At 44.5% G+C, this 19,662-nt stretch overlaps 1 protein-coding gene across 1 annotated transcript in view; it reads left to right on the forward strand.

Moving 5' to 3' along the window:
* The window catches only part of ADCY5 (adenylate cyclase 5), a 205,485-nt gene that overhangs the window by 182,102 nt on the left and 3,721 nt on the right, over window positions 1-19,662 (forward strand). Inside the window, exons 12-20 of the mRNA XM_019290188.2 lie at window positions 1,728-1,815; window positions 8,113-8,229; window positions 8,964-9,128; window positions 11,415-11,590; window positions 15,876-15,902; window positions 16,727-16,859; window positions 17,985-18,248; window positions 18,587-18,791; window positions 19,482-19,606. Of these exons, the coding sequence (XP_019145733.2) occupies window positions 1,728-1,815; window positions 8,113-8,229; window positions 8,964-9,128; window positions 11,415-11,590; window positions 15,876-15,902; window positions 16,727-16,859; window positions 17,985-18,248; window positions 18,587-18,791; window positions 19,482-19,606 (1,300 nt within the window). The remainder of the gene's footprint in view (window positions 1-1,727; window positions 1,816-8,112; window positions 8,230-8,963; window positions 9,129-11,414; window positions 11,591-15,875; window positions 15,903-16,726; window positions 16,860-17,984; window positions 18,249-18,586; window positions 18,792-19,481; window positions 19,607-19,662) is intronic.

Below are 19,662 nucleotides of genomic sequence, written 5' to 3' on the forward strand. Positions count from 1 at the left end.
CTGTTTCTACTTCTGTTCCCACCACAGATTTTTTTTGAGTGGAGATTGGTTTGTAGTGTTCAGATCAGATATTTGGAAGGTCACAGAAATAACACTTAGTCTGATGTTTGTTGTTCACTCTCCCAGGCAGGAGAGCTCACAAAAGGATTGAATCAGCAAAATAACATCAGGACAAATGCACTGTGTAAACAGACAGGTCTGCTTTGGGAAACTGCAAGTGAAGCTGAAAGAGGCTCAAAATTGGAACTAATTCCCAGCAATTAATGCATTGTTAATTACACCCAGAAATATTCTTTGAGAGTAACTGATTTAACAAGGGCTTACACTTTGGATTCCTGGATATTGCTGTCATAACTTCATACCTGCAAGAGGCACTCTACCAGCCTTGTGTTGCTCATCAAACTCCCAAAGCATCCACTATGCTGTCTCCATAAAACCCAGTTTAACATTTAAATGACAACTTGACAATTTCTGATGTGTGGCAACCATATGGCTGCCTCCTTTGTATTACGCAGGAGCCAATCCCTTACGGCAGTGTGGTGTAAATGTTGTGCTGTTCAGTCTCTTTCCATGCTGCCCATAAGGAGGGTTGTAGATTATTTGGGGTTTTTTTTTTTGCAAGTTCTAAAGTGTCCCTAGCCTGGCCTGTCTGAAAGGTGATTTGGTTTGAGAGCAAATAAAATTCCATGTTTTAACTGCAGGTTAGATACACTTCCCTTCACCTTTTGGTTTGTTTTTCCTGATATTTCAGTTGCATAGCTTTGGTCTTTTATTGAAATTAAACACCAAGTGAAACCACAGGTGCATAGGTGTCACAATCAGAGCTTCATGAAAGGCACACCGTGGAATCTGAAACTAGAGACAGAATGTCAGTGTCAATTTATTATGATAAAGAGGAATAGCTTTAAGGAATTTCAAAAAAGGCTCGAAGAGTGAATTAGCAAGTACAATTATCTTAGTAGGCATGAGAGAACAGAGACCAGCTGGCTTTGGTGTGGTTGGCCTCAGTGTCACATCACAAGAATACTTCCTTTAGATTATGAACAAGGCTGACTCCTGGGAGAGGGCCTATCCTGTCACACTGAGACCAATCACTAGGAAATTGGTGTTGAATATCTTCATGAGGAAAACAGATGAAAACGCATAGTATAAAGTTGGCCCTGGAATCCTCTTTGTACTTCAAAGTTGGGAGGAGCAGGAACCTCTCAAGCTGGCCAAGATGAGGCTGTTTTCCCTGCCCATCCTTATGCTGTAGTTGTTCACATCCCATGCACAAGACAGAGCACAGAGAGTGCTGCTACACAGACATTCCCTGTGCAAGGACAGGTAGGAATTCCCACTGAGATTAGGACTCAGCCCGCCTTCCTTCCCAGGGGTGCCCTGCCCACAGCCAGCTGGGGTCCAACCTGCCACAACAAGTTGTTCTGTCACCTCCTCTAGTGCATGAAATGTTTTTCAGTCCCACCTCTATCACCCCAGCAGGAAGGTGATTGCTATAAAAGATGCAGCATTCTCTGTTCTGCAGCCTGTCTGAGTAATTCTAAATAGGCCAGAGTATCTGTTGGTATTCAAAGCACCTCGTGTCTCCTACTGCGATCCTAATTGGAAAGCCTGTGCAGTGTGTCATAGCTTGTACAAATGTGTTCTGGAGAGCAGAGCAGTAGCTATTCTATATGATGTGCAAAACAAAACAAAATTAAATCAACCAAACCTCTCCTTGATTTCAGCTCTACATTTATGCTGGGTTTCTACCTGACCTGTTTCCTGATCCTGACCACAGTGGTGTTTGTTTCCGTCATTTACTCCTGTGTAAAGGTGAGCACAGTGGTTTCTTTGTAGTCCTCTGCCTAAGATAACCAGATCAGCAATCTGCTTCTTCAGCTAACAGAGTGTGTTTTGTTAGCCATCCTTTCCACACTGTGTGATAAGGATTGGTTACAGAAAAAAGCCTTTGATAAGGCAGAATGAACTGCAAACAGATGTTAGGGTTGGCATCTCTTTAGCTCAGCAAGAAGTAATCACTCTGTGGATCTGCATGTCTATTAAGTCCCCTGCAGACATTCTCATATTGATATAAGAAGAGCACATTTTCCAGTGTGGGACCAAACACTGACCATTCATTTCCTCCCTGTAAACTTCCTGCAGAGTCGCCTGTGTACTGGCCCCTGCTGCATATGCGTGTTTGGGTAGGCAGATAATCAGAAGCAGAATATCATCAAGGAAAAATGTCCTGGAGGGAAGTAAAAGCCACAAACATACAGAATTTTATCAGCCTTTCTCAGATGAGTGTACAGAGCTTCCAACATTCAGTGGGCTCTTTCTTGTAGCTGCTTTGATCAGAAAAAAAATACATTGTGTGAAGTCCAAAAACATATTAATTCTTCTTGTCAGCCTGTGGTAAATTGGCAGTGAGCATTGTGGAAAGGGTGATGTGCTCATCTATTTCACTCAAAGGTGTTGTATTAAAAACATTGATGTGTTTCAGTTTTAGGGATCCTTCTAGTCTAGAAGAGTCTGAACATGGAATATGCCCAGATTCAGGTTCCTTAGCCCAAGCTCAGCTTTGTTCCTCAGTGCCTGTAATAAAATAGCTCAGTAGCATTATGTTTCCTGCAGAAGAAACAGTGGGATAACGGATAACGTCAGGCAGATGATTTGTCTCACTTTAATTATTTTCTCCGTGCCATTTTCAACAGTTGAATGTGGGTGCTCTTGACAGACTTGCACCATACATGTCTTTTTGATTTTTTTTGAAGCTAGATTTGGAAATTAAACTTTGTCTTCTTCTCATATTAATAAGAGCTGCAAACTGTTCCCAGCGAAAGAAGCTTCAAGTTCTATTTGAACTTAACAACTCACTCACGGGGTTTCCTTTGGCCTTATGACAACTTTAAAGGGAGCCTGGTTTGTATGTGCAGCATCCCATTGGTCTTCCTTGCTTACCAGCAGTGAGAAGTCGAGTCAGAAATAACACTGCTGATAGGAAGGCTTGGGTCCCTTGAGCTGGGCAGTGGTACTCACGGATGCCTGGTTGTACTTTGTGTGTCCATCCACTTGAGCATGCTAGTAAAAGTCATTCATTTGTCAACTGGTATCAGTAGTTAATGCGATTAGCAGTTAACTAACAACCAATGTAACACGATTTTGCTCACAGCCATAGAGAACTTGGGAATTTGGTGCTGAGCTGGCCAGCCACACCAACTCACTGCTTCTGCTGGGACGAGAGCTGGGGCAGGTCTGGAGCTCTGGAGAACCTGAGCTGCCTGACTTGCAACCACACACTCCAAGGCTCAGAGCTGTTTGTCGCCCACTGGCATTTACAGGCCACTTCCACAGCACTCGATTCTTCTGTCATCATTCAAATCCTTTGGTTTTGGTTTGGGCTTTTTGGTTTAAAATTATTACTGATCTTAATTACTAGTTAACTTAAAAGGCACACAGGACTTTTCAGTCCCCTGGATGGTAGGCAGATTTCAATCTTGCTTTCTTTGCATTGATCTTCCAAATTCCTGTAGAAGAGGTTTGCTCAGTAGTGTCTGCAACTGTTTCTAGGCTGGCTTTGCCTCAGTGCACAGGCTCTGGATATGCAAGACATCAGAGGGAATTCAGAATAACATCAGAATTTAATGGGATTTTCTGAAGCCTCTGATATTTCCAGCAGTGAGTTTTCATCCCCACAACATGCTCATGTATAACATCCAGTGTGGCTTCTGTGCAGAGATGGAAATATTGAAAATATTTGGCCTTCTGGCTCCAGTTCCTTTTTGATTACCCCTTCTTAGTGCTCCAAATTAGCCTCTGCTGACAACACCTGATTATGAGATGGCTTGTTTAGGGAACAGGTACTTCTAGCTTGTCAGCTCCGTGTCTGATGGCAGCGGCTCCTAATAGCTGCAGCCTACTTCTGTCATCCAAGATCTTGGTGTTTCAAGTCTTTGATTTTTAAGCAATGGGTTTACCCAGCCCTTGGATAAGGGGTGTTACTTTATTTCTGTACGCCACATTGCTCCGGGAAACACTTTTAGATACCAGCAGAAGGAAGGCAATTTTACATATCCTTCAGATGAAATCCCTGAAGACAGGGATGTCAGCATTGTTTGCTTTGTTTCACACTCAGATGTGGGATAGGAAAGCACATGTTTTAAATACCAGCAGTTCATTCCACACAAAGTTGGAAAGCAGGTGTCCACCCCAAGATATCAGCATAAGCATAACTTTTGCCTGTTTGCTGTACTGTTACATGATAAGTGTCTCTTTTTTCTTCCTCTTTCTAGCTTTCATGTGAGATTTTCCCTCCCTGTTTTGGCCTCTCCATCTCTGGTTTTGACAGTGGCCAGCAGGCTCTTTCTGAACAGCTTGATCATGTTTTATTTTCCTTCGCTGTCATTATTGTCTTCCACTATAAAATTCTCCACGGACTAGAAGCTGATCCTAGAACTGCCAGCACAGCCAGCTTGGCTTTCCAAGTTTCTTCAGCTGTAATAAACAAGAGGGTTCCAGTTCTTTGCTTTGATGGTCCATGAAGACTTGGCCACTGAGATGGTGTCCCTTCCCAGTAGAGTCTAAGGTCATGGGAACCAGGGTCCCTTCTCAAATACTCTGCTGACAGACATCTGTTTTGCTACAAACTTATCAAGCTTGTGTTTTTTTCTTAAAATCCTTTAACTTCTTGTATCTACACTGCTGTGTGGAATTCAACTTCTTGCATGGTCCTGGGAGCACGTAGGAGAGAAATTTCAAGTTGTCCTTTATGAGAAAATAAGCTTTTCTGTAGCTCTACATAGGTGTAGCTTGCCTATCACTTTCTTTGCCTCCAAAAGCTGGTCTAGATGCTCCTAAAGCATTTGGGGTTTTTTTCTCAATCAGGAAAAAAAAGCAAACCACCCTCTGAAAACTGTACTTTTTCAATAGATCAATAAATCACTGTGAAATAAATTACATAAATGGACTTGCAACATCAAGTTGCCTGGAGATGTTGTCTTTTACTCCAGAAACATTTAATGTACTTCAAAATTACTCAAAGGCTTTTATTACAAATTGAAAAATCGGACCTTAAAGACCTCATCTTACAACAGCAATTATCTAAGCAGTTTTCCATATCCACACTATATATTAAGAAGACCAAAAGAAGAAATATTTCTCTTCTCTCCTAGATCAGCTCTTATTGCAAAGAATGGGATTTATTTAGAGTAATTTTGTCATGCAAATGACTGGATGTTGCGGATTATTTTCAGTGTAACATACTCTTTGTTGGATCACTTTTTAAACTTGTACCTTCACCTGCACAGCAGTGCCCTTTCTTCACCTGCATTTATGCATTTCAATTCAGAGTGAACTGGAATCAACTGGGCAATCCAATTTTCTTTTTTCCCATTGTGGTTTTCTTTACATGGGGATTTCAAGAGTGCTAATGAGTGACCTCCCACTTGTGTGGCTGCCCAAACATGGATCTCAGCTGCCCAAATGGATCACATCCTTTTTCTCACCCCCTTCTCAGTAGTGCCAATGCAGGCTGGGAGTTGCCATTTCATCAGACCTTCCCTTGTCCTGTTTTTCACTCAGGCAGGATTTGAGTCTCACTAAGAGGAGCAGGTGGTGTTGGGCAGTACAAACCAATGGGCCAATGAGCAGTGCTGCTTGGATTTTTACTGTACTGTAATACTGTGTCCTGATATTCTGCTTCTTTTATGAGGACAGAAGGGATCTTACTTTTGTGGTTTTGAAAATGGGAGGGAAAGCAATCTTCTTTTCTTTTTTTCTTCTTTTGTGCTATACCCCTGACTTTTGGATGTTTTCATGGAGGAAGCACTGCAAGAATGGAGCTGAATTGTCAGAGCTGAGATAGGCTCCCCATGTCTATCACAGAAGTCCTTCAAGCTGCAGGTGTTCCTGGGCTCTACCTGCCTCTGTGAAATGGGGAGAGCATGGCTTATGTGACAGGGCTCCCATGAGTGCTCACAAGGCAGGGGTTCCTCAGATGCACGGCATGACTGTGTTGTTGCACTCTCAACTGCAGCCCTGACCTCCTATGGATTTTGGCATTTCTTCCTTCTTCAGGACTTTTTCCAGCTGTACTTGTTTACTGACCTAAAATTTTTCCTCGTTTGCAAAGTAATGAGAACCAAGATTAATACAAAGAAAACATGTTTTCATTAGAACTTTAGTGTCTTCCACTGATCGCTTTGCTTGATATCTCAGGCTTGGTTCAAAGTCAGGCTTTTATGGGATCATTGGCAGCAGGAGCTTGAGCCAAGAGCCACAACAAATAACTCACAAGTTTTATTTAGGTGCCTGATTTCCCAGAGATTACAGATGGAGGTTAGGTCCCTGAATACCTTTGTGGAGCTTGGCCTTGAGGTGGCAAACAAAGAGATGGCAGGAAAACCTGTCCTGCTGTAATCTACTGAGAAAACTGTCTAAATGCAGTACAGATCCTCCTTCTCCTTCCAAATCCTATAAGGGCTAGAACAGAGGAAAGCCCCACTGGATTTTCCATAACCCTATTCTAGTAGGGATCTGCTAGCTGACATCTGTGTGGAAGCAGCAGGACATGACAGGGCAAAGAGATATTTTGGTTCGTGGCTTATCAACAGAGCTAAGGACTTCTATATCATCAGGGTTTATTTCTGAGAGAAAGGTGTTTTCCTTTGTTTTATAGTGGCTGCCACTGAGCCTGAAGGATTGCATAAGCCTTCAGTGAATTTCAATCAGTCCTCATTCAGTGCAAATAAGTCACAATCCCACTTTCCCCTTTTCTCCAGTCCTCCACAGAGCCTTGCCCTCTCCTTTCACCTGGAACATGTGCTGGTAGCAGGTGAAATCAGCTCTTTCAAAACTCTTGCCACAACCTCTCCTTGTACAGAGTCCCCAGCTAATCAGCGCCTTAGCCGCTCCAACACTTGCTAATTACACTGTAGGGCTGCTGTGTGGGAAGCACAGCACTGACAAAATGTTGCATCTCCGAAGATGTAAGAGTGAAGGATAAAAGGGAAAAGCAAGACTTTTAATAGAAACATTAGTCATAGTTAAATTGCAGTGCCATGGCACTGTGCTGTTGTTTCTTTGTGTCTCTAAAAATACCCTCTAGTGGCTTGGTTATTCATGCAGTGCGTAAGGGAAGGGAGAGTTGGGCTCTGGAAAAGGCTTTGGCAGTCCTGGGCAGAGCTCCTCTGCCCTGGCATGGGGGAGGACAATTTCTCATGGCAGCATGTCAGTGAACGAGGGTTTCCTGGCATTCCTGCTCCAGCCCCGAGCTTCCACTAGCACAGCAGTGGCACATGGAAGGAGAGGGTTGGCTCGGCAGTCAGTGCAGTGCAGGAAAGCCTCAGGCCGTGCTGAGGGGTCACCCTGGCTGCGAAGGGCACCGGTCAGTCCCTGCTCTAACACACAGACTGTTTCCACCCGGAATGCGATGCAGCACCTGAAGCAGGGCTTGCAGGGCCGCAGTCAGTAGCCATCAGCAGGGAGCTCCTAGCCCTGCTAGCAGTGACTCACTGGGGCAGTCAGGCTGCAGCAGCTCCGTGATTGCCTCGCCCGCGGGTGTTTTTATTGCCGTGTGAGGGGGGAGCCAAGTGCCACAGACCAGCCCTGGCCAGCTGATCTCTGCAGCGCCTTTCGGCGAGGGTCTGACAGATCACTGGGCTGGCCTGGGCTGTTTAACAGTCTGTGTCTGAAATGGCACCAGAGAGTCCTACGATACGCCTTGGTGATCATGACGTGTATTTTCATTTCTGCTTTTTAAAATTTTTGCTCCAGTAATTTCCAGGCTCAAGCTCCTGGCTATTTCAGTTACAGATGGCTTGTGGTTTGCTTCTCACGACAGGATGAGCACAGCCCTGCAAGCCATGCTATCTGGGCTCAGGAGCCATCACTCCCATTAGGAAGGGCTAAGTAGATTTGGTGAGCCAGCTGGGCCTGCTGCCACGAGGCAATCACTTCTCTGCTCGCCCTTGTCCCACAGCCGCCATCCCCCATCACCATCCTCCAGCCCCTGTGCAGCAGGCACACAGACCTGCGCTGAAGGATGCGGGTGGCTCAAATGCAGTTTGTAATCTGTAAAACAAACAAGGATTTTATGTGTCTCTTTGATTTTTTTTTTTCCCTCTCATGCAGCTTTTCCCAGTTCCTCTCCAGACTCTTTCTAAGAAGATTGTACAGTCCAGGACCAATAGCACCTTAGTTGGAGTCTTCGCCATTATCCTGGTTTTTCTGTCTGCCTTTGTCAACATGGTATGTCCATTATTTCCTTTTGATCTATTCAGTTCTGCATTGTTTTCTTATTGGTGCTCTGCAGCATCGTGACCCTTAAAACCACTGAGTTTAACACCATCCTGCCTAGGACTGACAGCAACTGAGGTCAGTGGCCTTTGCTTTTTGGGCACAGAAAAGAAATGGGAGCCCAGCAGCTCCATCCCTAGAGCCCATTATGTGCCTGGCACTGATTTGTGCCCAGGTCCTATTGTGATTCTTTAAATGCTTCTGCTCCAAGTGCAGGAGCCAGCCTGAAGCGTATACCTGCGGGAAGGGCTGGCACGAGGCTGATGTGTTATTTAACTCCCACCACACTGAGTGGGATGTAAGTGTTCTTGGGCTTTGTACCAGCCCTTGCACGGTGCTGCCTCCTGCTCTGAGCACAGGGATCAGCTCATGGGCATGGTGACCACTCTGTTTTGAGTTGCACTTTTGGGACCAAGTTGGTCTGGCTGTGCAATCAGACACCACTGCTGAGTTCAGGCTCAGAGAGAGACCGGCTGTTCCCTAGCGCCTGGATTTTGTTAATTAATGGTTTGGAGGAGAAAAAGCATAGGCATTGCACATGCAATAAAACATAAGCTGATGATTTCATGTTGCATATTTTGTACGTTGCTACAGCCATTTCCAAGCACCTTTTTAACTGACATAAACTATTTTGTTTTCTTCTCTTTGTCTGTGCTGTGGAGCTTAATACCATCTTTGTTTTCCAGTTCATGTGCAGCACTGTGGATCTTGCCAGCTGCATGGCTGCTGAATACAACATCACTCCTGACCGGGTGGACATATGCCTTATCAGCAACCTGACTTCCAACTACAGCCTGGGCACCTTGCAGGGATTCTGTGACAGTCCTTTGCCCAACTGCAACTTTCCAGAGGTATTGCTTGAAAAAAATGGGTTGCAGAGGTTGGTCTGGAGAAAGGCTATAAAACCTGTGTGAATAAATCTCAGTGATTCTGAGGAAAGCAAGGTTTTTCCTGACTGACATTACAGGACTGGCACACTACACTCAGACTTAAGTGTCTGAAGTTATTATTATGAATCCACATTAACGTTTAAGTTCCTTCAGGGCTGAATAATTAGTAGTCTTTTATGATAGTTGGGGCCTGCCTGTAGCAGGAGAAATGTCCTTTCTCCATGAGGTCGTTAATGGCATGCAGAACTGCAAGTCATTTCAAAGGAGTTTGTGGGTGCTCAGCTTTATCTGAAAATCAGTTCTCTGAAAACCAATGTCTAGTCATAGATTTGACCCTTTCCTCCATTGTTTTATATCCTGATTAAAAACTTTGCTTATGTATTCTTTCCCAAGGTATGGTGGGTTCTGGCCTCAGACAGGTCAGCTGCCCAGACAGTGGTCTGCTTTGATTTGCAATGCAATTCCTACATCTTCAGGGCATTTTGTTTAGAAAAAATTACAATGCTTCTAATGGAAAAAAAACCCCAAACCCACAACCCAAACCAGCCCAAATAGGTTTTACACACTGGTAGAATACTTTGCAAAGGAAAATAAAACAATCTTTTTGCATAGCCATTCAAGAACTTTCTCCAAGTTTTTAGGTCACAGCTGTTACATGTGTTGTCTACTGGAAATTGAAAAGGAAAAACAACTCTGTCTAGGATGGAGGTAGAATTTATGTCAAGGTCATCTGGGTTTATGGGGACTTGACAGATTTATGGTGGATCTGTTACCATCCAGATGTCCAAGGTGCTACTGAAAGTCCTGGTATCCTACTGAACATATTTCCATTTAACTTAACAGGAATATGGTCCTTATGTGATTCAGTGAGGTTTCTGAGACCACCATTACTGTGACTTTCAACCTTGCAGAGGCTTTAGTGTGTCCACAGAAAGACCCAGGAGCAGAATCTGGCACAGTGGAGAGCTAGAAACAGTCTGTGCCCACCATGAATTCGTATGGACTACTGGTCCAGGACAGAGAGGAATTTTAAGCAATGAGGAATAACTATTTTGCATACTGAGGTTGCTCCGGCAGCCTTGAGCCAGGTCCTGCTGTTTAGGGGGCTAAGAAGTGAGGAGTCCCTCCCCTGCACTCTGCAAGGCACATGTTGGAGCTGCTGCAGGTGTTGCCTGTTGTTCCCAGTGTCCATTCAGGAGATGGTGGAATCCTACCCCTCAGTCACAAGGAACATCCACCCTTTCTCTAGAAACTGAGGAGTCAAGTACAAGCTGTACAAGTTATTTTCTCTAATTTAATATATCAGTGATGACTATTAATAAATGAGCTCAGAACATAAGCATATTTCTACTTCAACTAGGGCTTGCTTTTCATTGAAAGGATGGATTGCCTCAGGCACATGATATGGGGTTTTTGCCAGAAATAGGCCTGTCCAGACAGAGTGGAAGCTTAAGTCTTCACAGATTTGATAGCAGGAAGGTGGTGAGCTGGATAACATGCCTCTCTTCATTTTGCATCCCTGCTATCTTTCCCAGGAGCCGTAAATGGCACCTGCAGTCTGCAGTCACACTAGGAAGCACTGGCATACTGGACACTCAGCTCTTGGCCTGGCAGGAGCTGCTGCCTTACCACCTGGGCGTGGCAGAGGTGCTCCACAGCCACACGTGCACATCTGCAGCTGCTGGCAGGACAAATTATCATGGGGTGGGCATGGGGTGGGCATAGGGACGTTTGTCCAGCCTGTACCTTGCAGATGGAGCCAGTGTGTCACGTCAGCAGGATCAGGGCTTTCCCGTTGGCCTCAAGTGGGCATCTGTCCAGGAGTATGAACTGCCAATATCCTTGGTCCTATGTGTTGTACAGATATGGAAATTTGAGTCCAGAATTTGACCTTAAAGCACAACTTAATCCAGCATAACTGGGTGGTTCTTTCAGCTAATTTAGTAACTGTGTCCAGGGAAAAGCTGTGTCACAACCTTGGGTGTCCAACTGTGAGCCCCACACCTCTTGAGTGTAAAGCACATAATGCCTGAAGAAAAATGCCACTGAATTTCCTCTTTATCCATTCAGTTTTAGCTTCTGTAATGTGGGAGAATCCCACAGGCAGCCCCAGGTTTGGTCAGCTCAACTACATAACTACCAATCCCTTTCTATTCTTCTGTTTAGATTCCTTTGTTTTGAATTTTGATTTATCCAGCTGACACTCATCTCTCTTCTGTTTTTTTTCCCATTTTTGTCTTTATACAGTACTTCACCTACAGTGTCTTATTGAGTCTCCTGGCCTGCTCTGTGTTCCTTCAGATCAGCTGTATTGGAAAATTGATCCTTATGTTAATCATTGAATTTATATATGTTCTCATTGTGGAAGTGCCAGGGGTCAACCTTTTTGACAATGCAGATCTCCTGGTTACAGCTAACACCTAGTAAGTGCCTTTCACTTCTGAAACCTTCACCTGATTTCTTTCCCACAGTGATTTCAGTGTGGCATTTAGGTGCATGGCAGTGCAAGCAAGGGAAGTGCAGGATACCAGAGAAGTCATGGCTGGAAGATAAAGCTTTCCCAGTGCTGCTCTCTGCCTCTGAAGAGCAGGAGAATACAGTTCACTTTAAGAGCTTTTTAATGTGGGACTTGACTAATGAACTATCTATTAATAACAGAATATAACTGGAATCAGAGTGGATCTGTATTTCCTTTTTTCCAGAAATGAGGAGCTGTAGTTAGTCATTCTTAATTCTGGTATTACACTCCCAATATAGAAATGTCATTTCTCAAATGAGAAAAAAAAAAACCTCCAACAAACTTGAGCTCACTCAGGGATGGGATAAAGGACCACCATGATATATCAAACCCAGCTTGGGGTGGTGGAATGGTGATGCTTGATCTTTGGCCAGTGATCTCCTGCCAGTTGCTGGACACATGTCCTTGTTTGAAAAGCCAGTGTAACACCTGGGCTCAACACAATTCCCAGCAGAAGGGTCTGGGTTCAGTGGGAGTGGACAGTTGCCCTTTTACTTACAAAAGCTGGTTTGTCATCAGGTTGCATATTAATCCCAGTGGCAGCCTCCTTCCACTACTGTGGTGGTTCCCCATCTCCTGGAGGCCACACCAGGGAGGCAAGTTTGGCACATCCACAAGCCTGTCCTCCTCCACAAGTTTTGTTTCTGGCTGGGAATTGAGTTGTTGTGTTAACTGCTTGTTTTGATGATTTCCCCTTGTAGGCAACAATTGTACTTAAATGTGAGTGAATTAAATTATGCCAATTTAGATGAACTGTTTGTCAAGGCTGATAGCTGTGGTTGCTCCTGCCTTGGACAGGAGGGTGGTTGAGATTTCCATGGCCCTTCCCAGTGCTACCTTGTGTGTTATGAAATAGCTTCTGTAGTTGCTCAAATTTCTGTATGGTCATTAACCATCAGCCCTTCAAGTCATCATTAACCATCAACCCTTCAAGCCTGATGCACCTGGTTACTCCTCTCCTTCACATGAATATTCCATGATTTCAGCATTCCTGTGTGCCCAGTAGTAATTAAAGGATATACAGATTTTGCTGGCATTGCCAGTTAATGGAAGTGTAGCTTTCGCTGCCATTGGCAGTAATCACTTAAATTATTTTCTTAGCTGAGTGAAATCAGGTAGGAAACCCCATGGAGTTTTCTGTCAGGAGGTATAGGGAGAATGAGGTTTTCTTCCCTTTTTTTCAGATATTAGGTGTTCCATCAGCAGAAGCTATTTAGCATTTTCTAACACAATTAGTGAAATAAAAGCATTTTATATCTCAAACATAATTTCATTCTTGTAAGTCAAGCACTAAGCGAAATTACAGCACTTGGAAGTATAATTTACATCACTTCACAATCAGAATGTCAGTAATAAAGTGGAGAAGGTTAGCATGTTTTCCCAGAAATAGCTTTCTCTGATGCTGTATTATCTCTCACTAAATGGGATTTGTGTGCTGGTTCAGCCCCAGCTGCAGCTCAGCCCCACACAGCCACTTGGTCACTGCCCTGTGCTGGGATGGGAGAGAGAGTTGGAAGGGGAAAAGTGAGAAAACTCATGGGTCGAGATAAAGACAGTTTAATGAGACAGAAAAGAGAGAAAATAATAATAGTAATAGTAATAATAATAATAATTTAATTAGAATAGACAAAACAAGTCATGCACAATAGAAATGCTCACCAGTTGCCAACCGATGCCCAGCCAGTTCCTGAGCAGCAGCCCCAGGCCAGATTTCCCCCCTGCTCCCATACTGAGCATGATGCCATATGGTATGGAATATTCCTTTGGCCACTTGGGGTCAGCTGTCCTGGCTGTGTCCCCTCCCAACATCTTGTGTCCCTCCAGCCTGCTCACTGGGGTTGTCAAGGAGCTGAAAAGTCCTTGACTTAGTATAAACACTATCAGCAGCATTCTCATACTTAATCCAAAACACAGCACTACACCAGCTAGGGAGAAATTTAACTCTATTCCAGTGGAATCCAGGACAATTTGTTTTGTCCAAAGAGCACTGTGGATGGCTATTTATTGTCTCAGTGTCTGGAAGGCCATTTGTGTGTTGTGGGAAAAGGGAGCTCAGCATGTAGCACAGAGTTCAGAGATGGACCTTATTGTCCAGCTGATACTAAAAAAAAGAAAAGCCACCATGACCTCATACTACTTTAATTGGGTGCCCATTGTAGCTACATAATTAGTGTCGGCTCTGCAGCCATTATGGTACTCTGACTAATTAGAAGTGATGCAGATGTCACTTCACACTTCTGTGTACAAACCAACCCAGCATGCAAGCAGCTGAAAGGCTGATTACAGCACTTTGGGAGTTGCTAGACTTGACTGCATGCAGCCACACCAGTGTGTGACACATGGGGTGTAACTGGATGCACAGGGCTATCATGTCTAACCTTTTTCCTGTGCAGAAGATAAAACTAATGCATTGGTTTAAAGATGTGATGGGCCAATGTGATCTTCTAAATTGAGTTCTTGCACAGGGAAGCCCAAAGAGCTTTGCCCCGTGATTTGTTCATCAAACCCATCATTTCTGTTCCAGCTGTCTGTCCTTACCACCAAGGCTGGGAAAAGTGAGATGCTCCAGTCCTATGGGAGCTGTCTCCAAAATGAACTGCCTTCCCTGCTAAAAATGTGCACTTCACTTGAGCAGGAGTGTATTTAGCAAGCTTCTCTCTGTGTTCCCTTCCAGTAATTAAAGAACCATCTGCTACTGGAAATGTCTGTTCCATGGGGGAACAACCTACCAATGTAACACCCGTACTGCTTGCACTGGGCATCCTCACTTATCCAGAGAGTTATTGTAAATACTGGGTTTGCTGCACTTCATAGGTCCTGATGAAGATTTTAGAGCAACACCCACAGTGAGCTGCAGCCTCAGTACTAAGGGTCAGGTCTGCCATGCTCCCATCATAAGAGAGAGTGATAAGGGGGGCAGTCAGTCATCCTTGGCCAGGTGGTGATTCAGGGAAGCAGGGGAATCATGCTGCATGTGGGAAGTGTCTCCAGCTAGATCCAGCCTTTAATGCGGGAGTCCCCAGGCTTTCCAAACCGTGTCTATGTCCAAGCTCACATGTTCAGTGCTGGAGCTGGCCAAGAGCCATGCAATAGATTGCGTGCAAGACAACAGTGGGTTGCAAAATCTGTCAGAAGAAATTCCATGCTCAGAACTGCAGAAAATGTCTTGGAACAAACAAGGTTAGAGAGTCACTATGCTTTTATTTTTTGATGTTATGCCCAGTTAGGTTCCCTTGGCTATTTTGATTTTGATCATTTAGATGTCTGATTGTGTAGCAAGGTTCCCTCCAACCCCATGAAACTGTGGCCTGAAGCTCTCTAGAGAGCTGTGACATTCTCAGGCTAATGTCACGTTTGTAGCCTGCAAAGTTCTAATTGAATCAATGACACTACAGTAATTTAAACACTGAACCCCTTCCTTCCATTTAAATAGTGTTTTAATAGATGCTTGTGCATGGTTCTCAGCCACCTAATACTCCACCCACACTCAAGAACAAAGCCAGCAGCATTAAGCAATCAATCAATCAGGAGCTCAGACAGCTGCTACCTACCTAGAAAGCTCCATTCTGTGCTTTCAGTGTCAAAAAACACACCCTCCATCTCCCCCAGCAACTCTGATGCACGTGGGTACTTTGCAGAATTGCCAGTAGTAATAGGAATGTGCTAAAGGATTTTCTTCAGTGTCCTTTTGTGTGATACTCAGAGCTGGGCACAAGCTGTCGTTGAGGAATGTGCAGAAGAAGGGAGCAGGATTAAAGGAATTAAACACATCTCCATGCCACAATAAAAGGAGCTATCCCTCACAAGATATTAGCCCAAAGCTTTCTTCCTTAGGTCAAATTTTGCAGTCTGACCTAATGAAGTAGTGATGGATGCACAAGCATTTGCCAAGCATCCCACACTGACATTAAAATCCCAAATTATTCTCTCACTCTTAATGCTTCTTAGATATTTTACCCACATTAACTATGTCATGTTATCACTCTGTGGAGTTTTGAGTGTAGCTCAGAAGCCCGTTTTTCTCCTCCCCCCCCCATCTTTTAGTGGTTTTCTGCTTCAAAAGAGCTGTAGCCCCACACAGTGTTAGAGGTGCCACACTGCAGAGGTGCTGTGCAATGATGTGTGGAAGGAAAAGAGCTGCAGGGAGTCAAACGCTCCACTGACCTTGTGTTTGTGCTTTTTTTTTTCAGCGTGGCTGCAAATGATACATCCTCATGGTGAGTCACTTTGGCATGAAATATTTTATAGGTTTTTGTTGGTAGGTATTTTCTGTTCACAAGGTGCAATATCAGCACATTGACTCACCAGCGGTGTCTGCTGTTTGTGCACTGCTGTGAGCTGGTACGACACACTGCAGATGCCCTGAGTGCACTGAGTTGCCCTTTTGGATGTATAGCTACTCTCAGAGCATCCTCTTTCCTGTGGGACTTACGTCAGCTTGCTTTATAGAACACCTCAGGGCTTATTTGTAATACAATTCAAAGGTTTTATCAAAATATTTTCATACTGTATAACTCCATAATTTATAATTAACAGTTTTTATTTGCCTGCTTGTCAGAAGAGATGTGAATGTACCTTAGTGCTCTTTTCAGCTTACAGAGCACTTACATGACAAAGCCCATTAAGAAGTGACTAATTAGAGAAGCCATGAGTTAGAACAGTTCCAGACTCAGGAGCCTGACTAAGCCAGTGCAGAAGACAGGGTGAACACAGTCTGAGGGGCTATCAGCATTTCGGTGTTGTCACCCTGAGCATGTGTGGCCATTCTCAGAAGAGTGGCCTTTATATTGATGACAACCCTTTTCTAAGAAATTGGATTACATTTCCAATTTCCAACTCCTCCTTTAGAAACTGGCACCCATGAGCCAGAGTCCCCAGCTTTTTGCAGGTATTGTTTATCCATTTACCAACACAGGCTTTGAGGGGAAAGAAAAAAAACCTTTTCCTGAGAGGCTGGTTAGCCTTAAAGTGGGGAGTGCGGGGCGTGGCGAGGCTGTGTTCTTCCAGTAACAGGGAAGTTCTGCTCTCTCCTTGGCTGCAGCTCCCCCGTGATGACACGAGTCGCACTGAAGATTGTGACCCCTGTCATCATTACTGTCTTTGTCCTGGCACTGTACTTGCATGCCCAGCAAGTGGAATCCACTGCAAGGCTTGATTTCCTCTGGAAACTTCAGGTTAGTGGGTATTGGCTGTGTGGGAGGATCACACGTGGTCTTTGGTGTTAATATGAAATGACTGAGCTATTCACTGTCGAGTTGAGGAGTGTGATAAAGTGCCTTTGAATTTAATCTGAATCTGGCTTATAACTGGGCATGTTAATAATGCTCTGCTCTTCTCTGGTACTTTGCATACTCCGTGCTTCTCGTCCCGGTTATTTCTTCAGCCCCTTTTTTCCTTGTAAATGCACTTTGGATGGTCCCCATAGTAAAGGGTTATACATCTGAAGGTTGAGATTAATGAATTTGGGCACCTGAGCTGTTACTGCTGCAGGAACATGTAATATAACACAATTTATAAGTATAGGAAGCTCATATTCACTGCTGAATTGTTTCCCAGAGTTCAGTGAGCTTTAGTTTTTGTGTTTAAGGGTGTGAAAGATTCACATTTGCATTTTCATTCACTTTCCTGTTACGCAGTGGGAACTGGCTCAATGTCCAGCCTTCATTAGCCCCCAGGCAGCAGTACTGGGTAACCAACACACTGTGGATAATGCCACACTGTGCTCCTGTCCCTGGGTTCACTGTTGGTGTTTTCACTACTTGTGCCCATGAGTGATGTTAGGGCACTGTATGTGATTGCCAAGCAAGCAGGACAGGCCTGGGCTCTGTCCAGCACTCATGGCTGGGGGGCCTCAGGACTGCAGGTTTTATTTAGATTGTCTACCTTCTGGGTGGCAGGACATCATTCTAATTATAGCTCTTTGTGGTTTGAGTTAGAGGCACTGAGGAAGCAACAATTAATTAAAGCTCCTTGGAAGCAGATAAACATTGTAATCCTCATTTAAAAATGGTAAAACAATGGAAAGGGTGAGCTAAGTGGTTACCCAGTTCAGGGCTCAGAAATACAATGCTGGATTCTGGCATTATTCTCTGCCTGCTTTTCCATACATGTGTGCACACGAAGAGATGGATTTTTCCACTGCAAAACACAAGTTTCTGCATCTCTCTGATTCTGCTCTCCCTTGCAGTTTCCCCCCTTCTATTTCTGCCCTCACTGCAAGTTAATTTTCAGCTTTTTTCCCCTCCCCGGAGCAGCTACCAAAAGAGTAAGTGCATCACTGTGTCTCCCCCCTAAACTAGGCCACCGAAGAGAAGGAGGAGATGGAAGAGCTGCAGGCTTACAACAGACGCCTCCTCCACAACATCCTGCCGAAGGATGTGGCAGCCCATTTCTTGGCTCAGGAGCGGCGCAATGATGAACTGTACTACCAGTCCTGCGAGTGTGTGGCTGTCATGTTCGCCTCCATAAGCAACTTCTCCGAGTTTTATGTGGAGCTGGAAGCCAACAACGAAGGGGTGGAGTGTCTGAGGCTGCTCAATGAGATCATTGCTGATTTTGATGAAGTAAGTCACAGAAAACCTGGGTGAACAGAGTGAACTGAATCCATGAGTTTAGCTGGGCTTTGCTGAGCTCGTGACGGAAGGTGGTTTATCAAATCCTTGTGCCATGGTTCATTTCTCCTTACTCTAGGAGTCTTCAGTTTTATTTTTTTTTTTCACACTGAAATCCCTTCTATTTCCTTGTCACTCCTCCGAATATCTAATCTCCTTTCTTCCTGTATCTTCCTGGCTCTGTCCACTACTTTGTAATGCTTGCAGCAAGGCAGGACATGTAGCACAGACATTACCAGCACCTGTGTGTTCATCAAGGTTTACTTGCTTCTTTTGCTCTTGTGACACAGATAATAAGCGAAGACCAATTCCGGCAGCTGGAGAAGATCAAGACCATTGGCAGCACCTACATGGCTGCCTCAGGCCTCAACGACTCCACTTACGACAAGGAAGGGAAGACACACATCAAAGCTCTCGCAGATTTTGCCATGAGGTTAATGGACCAAATGAAATACATTAATGAACATTCATTCAACAACTTCCAGATGAAGATAGGTAATGGCCGTGTGCTCACAGCATTCCATGCAGTGGTCATTCTGAGGTGGGGATTTTATGGAGAGTAAAAACCACAGATGTTACATTAGGCTGTACAGTGATGTTGATTGTCTGGTGCCTGGTGACCACTTCGGCCTCTATGAAACATCACAGTCATTTTTTAGGGTAGGAGTAGCTCCTATCACAGCATGGTCTTACATAGTGGTTGAGCTTGGGCTCTTTTTTGCCCCTGTGCTTCCAGCTCTGCCATTCTTGGACATTGAATTGTCTTTCAAGTCAGGGAATAAAAAACGACAGAAAAAAAAGGGTGAGGATGTCAAGTGTGGCGTTTGTTCTGGAAGGTGCTGGGCTGCTGCCTCGCAGGCCCTCAGCATTGCAGCAGGTATGTACAGACTTCAAGTGAGCAGTTTGCTTGTTAGCCAGGTGGCAAACAAACTTCATCCCATTATCTGGCACTAGAAAGTAGCTCTGGATTGAGCAGATCCAGCCTGAGCTGCCAGTCACTTGGGCATAATGGATTAAAGAAGCCAAATTTTATTCTAACCTTTCTCTCCCCTCAGTTTGGCCATAGCTTTACATGTCAGGGTAAAGCACAGCTAGAACCAACGAGCGTCAGGGTGGGTTTTTGTTTTCTGAAAAATTACCTGCCTCAAGCAAATGGATCTGAGCTGATTTCTCCTCTCCTTCCAGGCCTCAATATTGGTCCTGTCGTAGCTGGGGTGATAGGAGCCCGCAAACCCCAGTATGACATCTGGGGCAACACAGTGAATGTAGCCAGCAGAATGGACAGCACAGGAGTGCCTGACAGGATTCAGGTAAGGCAATCCCTGGAAAACTTACCTAAATGAGCCTTTGTTTAAAAATTTGCACT

This window comes from Corvus cornix, chromosome 7 (assembly GCF_000738735.6).
Source record: "Corvus cornix cornix isolate S_Up_H32 chromosome 7, ASM73873v5, whole genome shotgun sequence".
Classification (NCBI taxonomy): domain Eukaryota; kingdom Metazoa; phylum Chordata; class Aves; order Passeriformes; family Corvidae; genus Corvus; species Corvus cornix.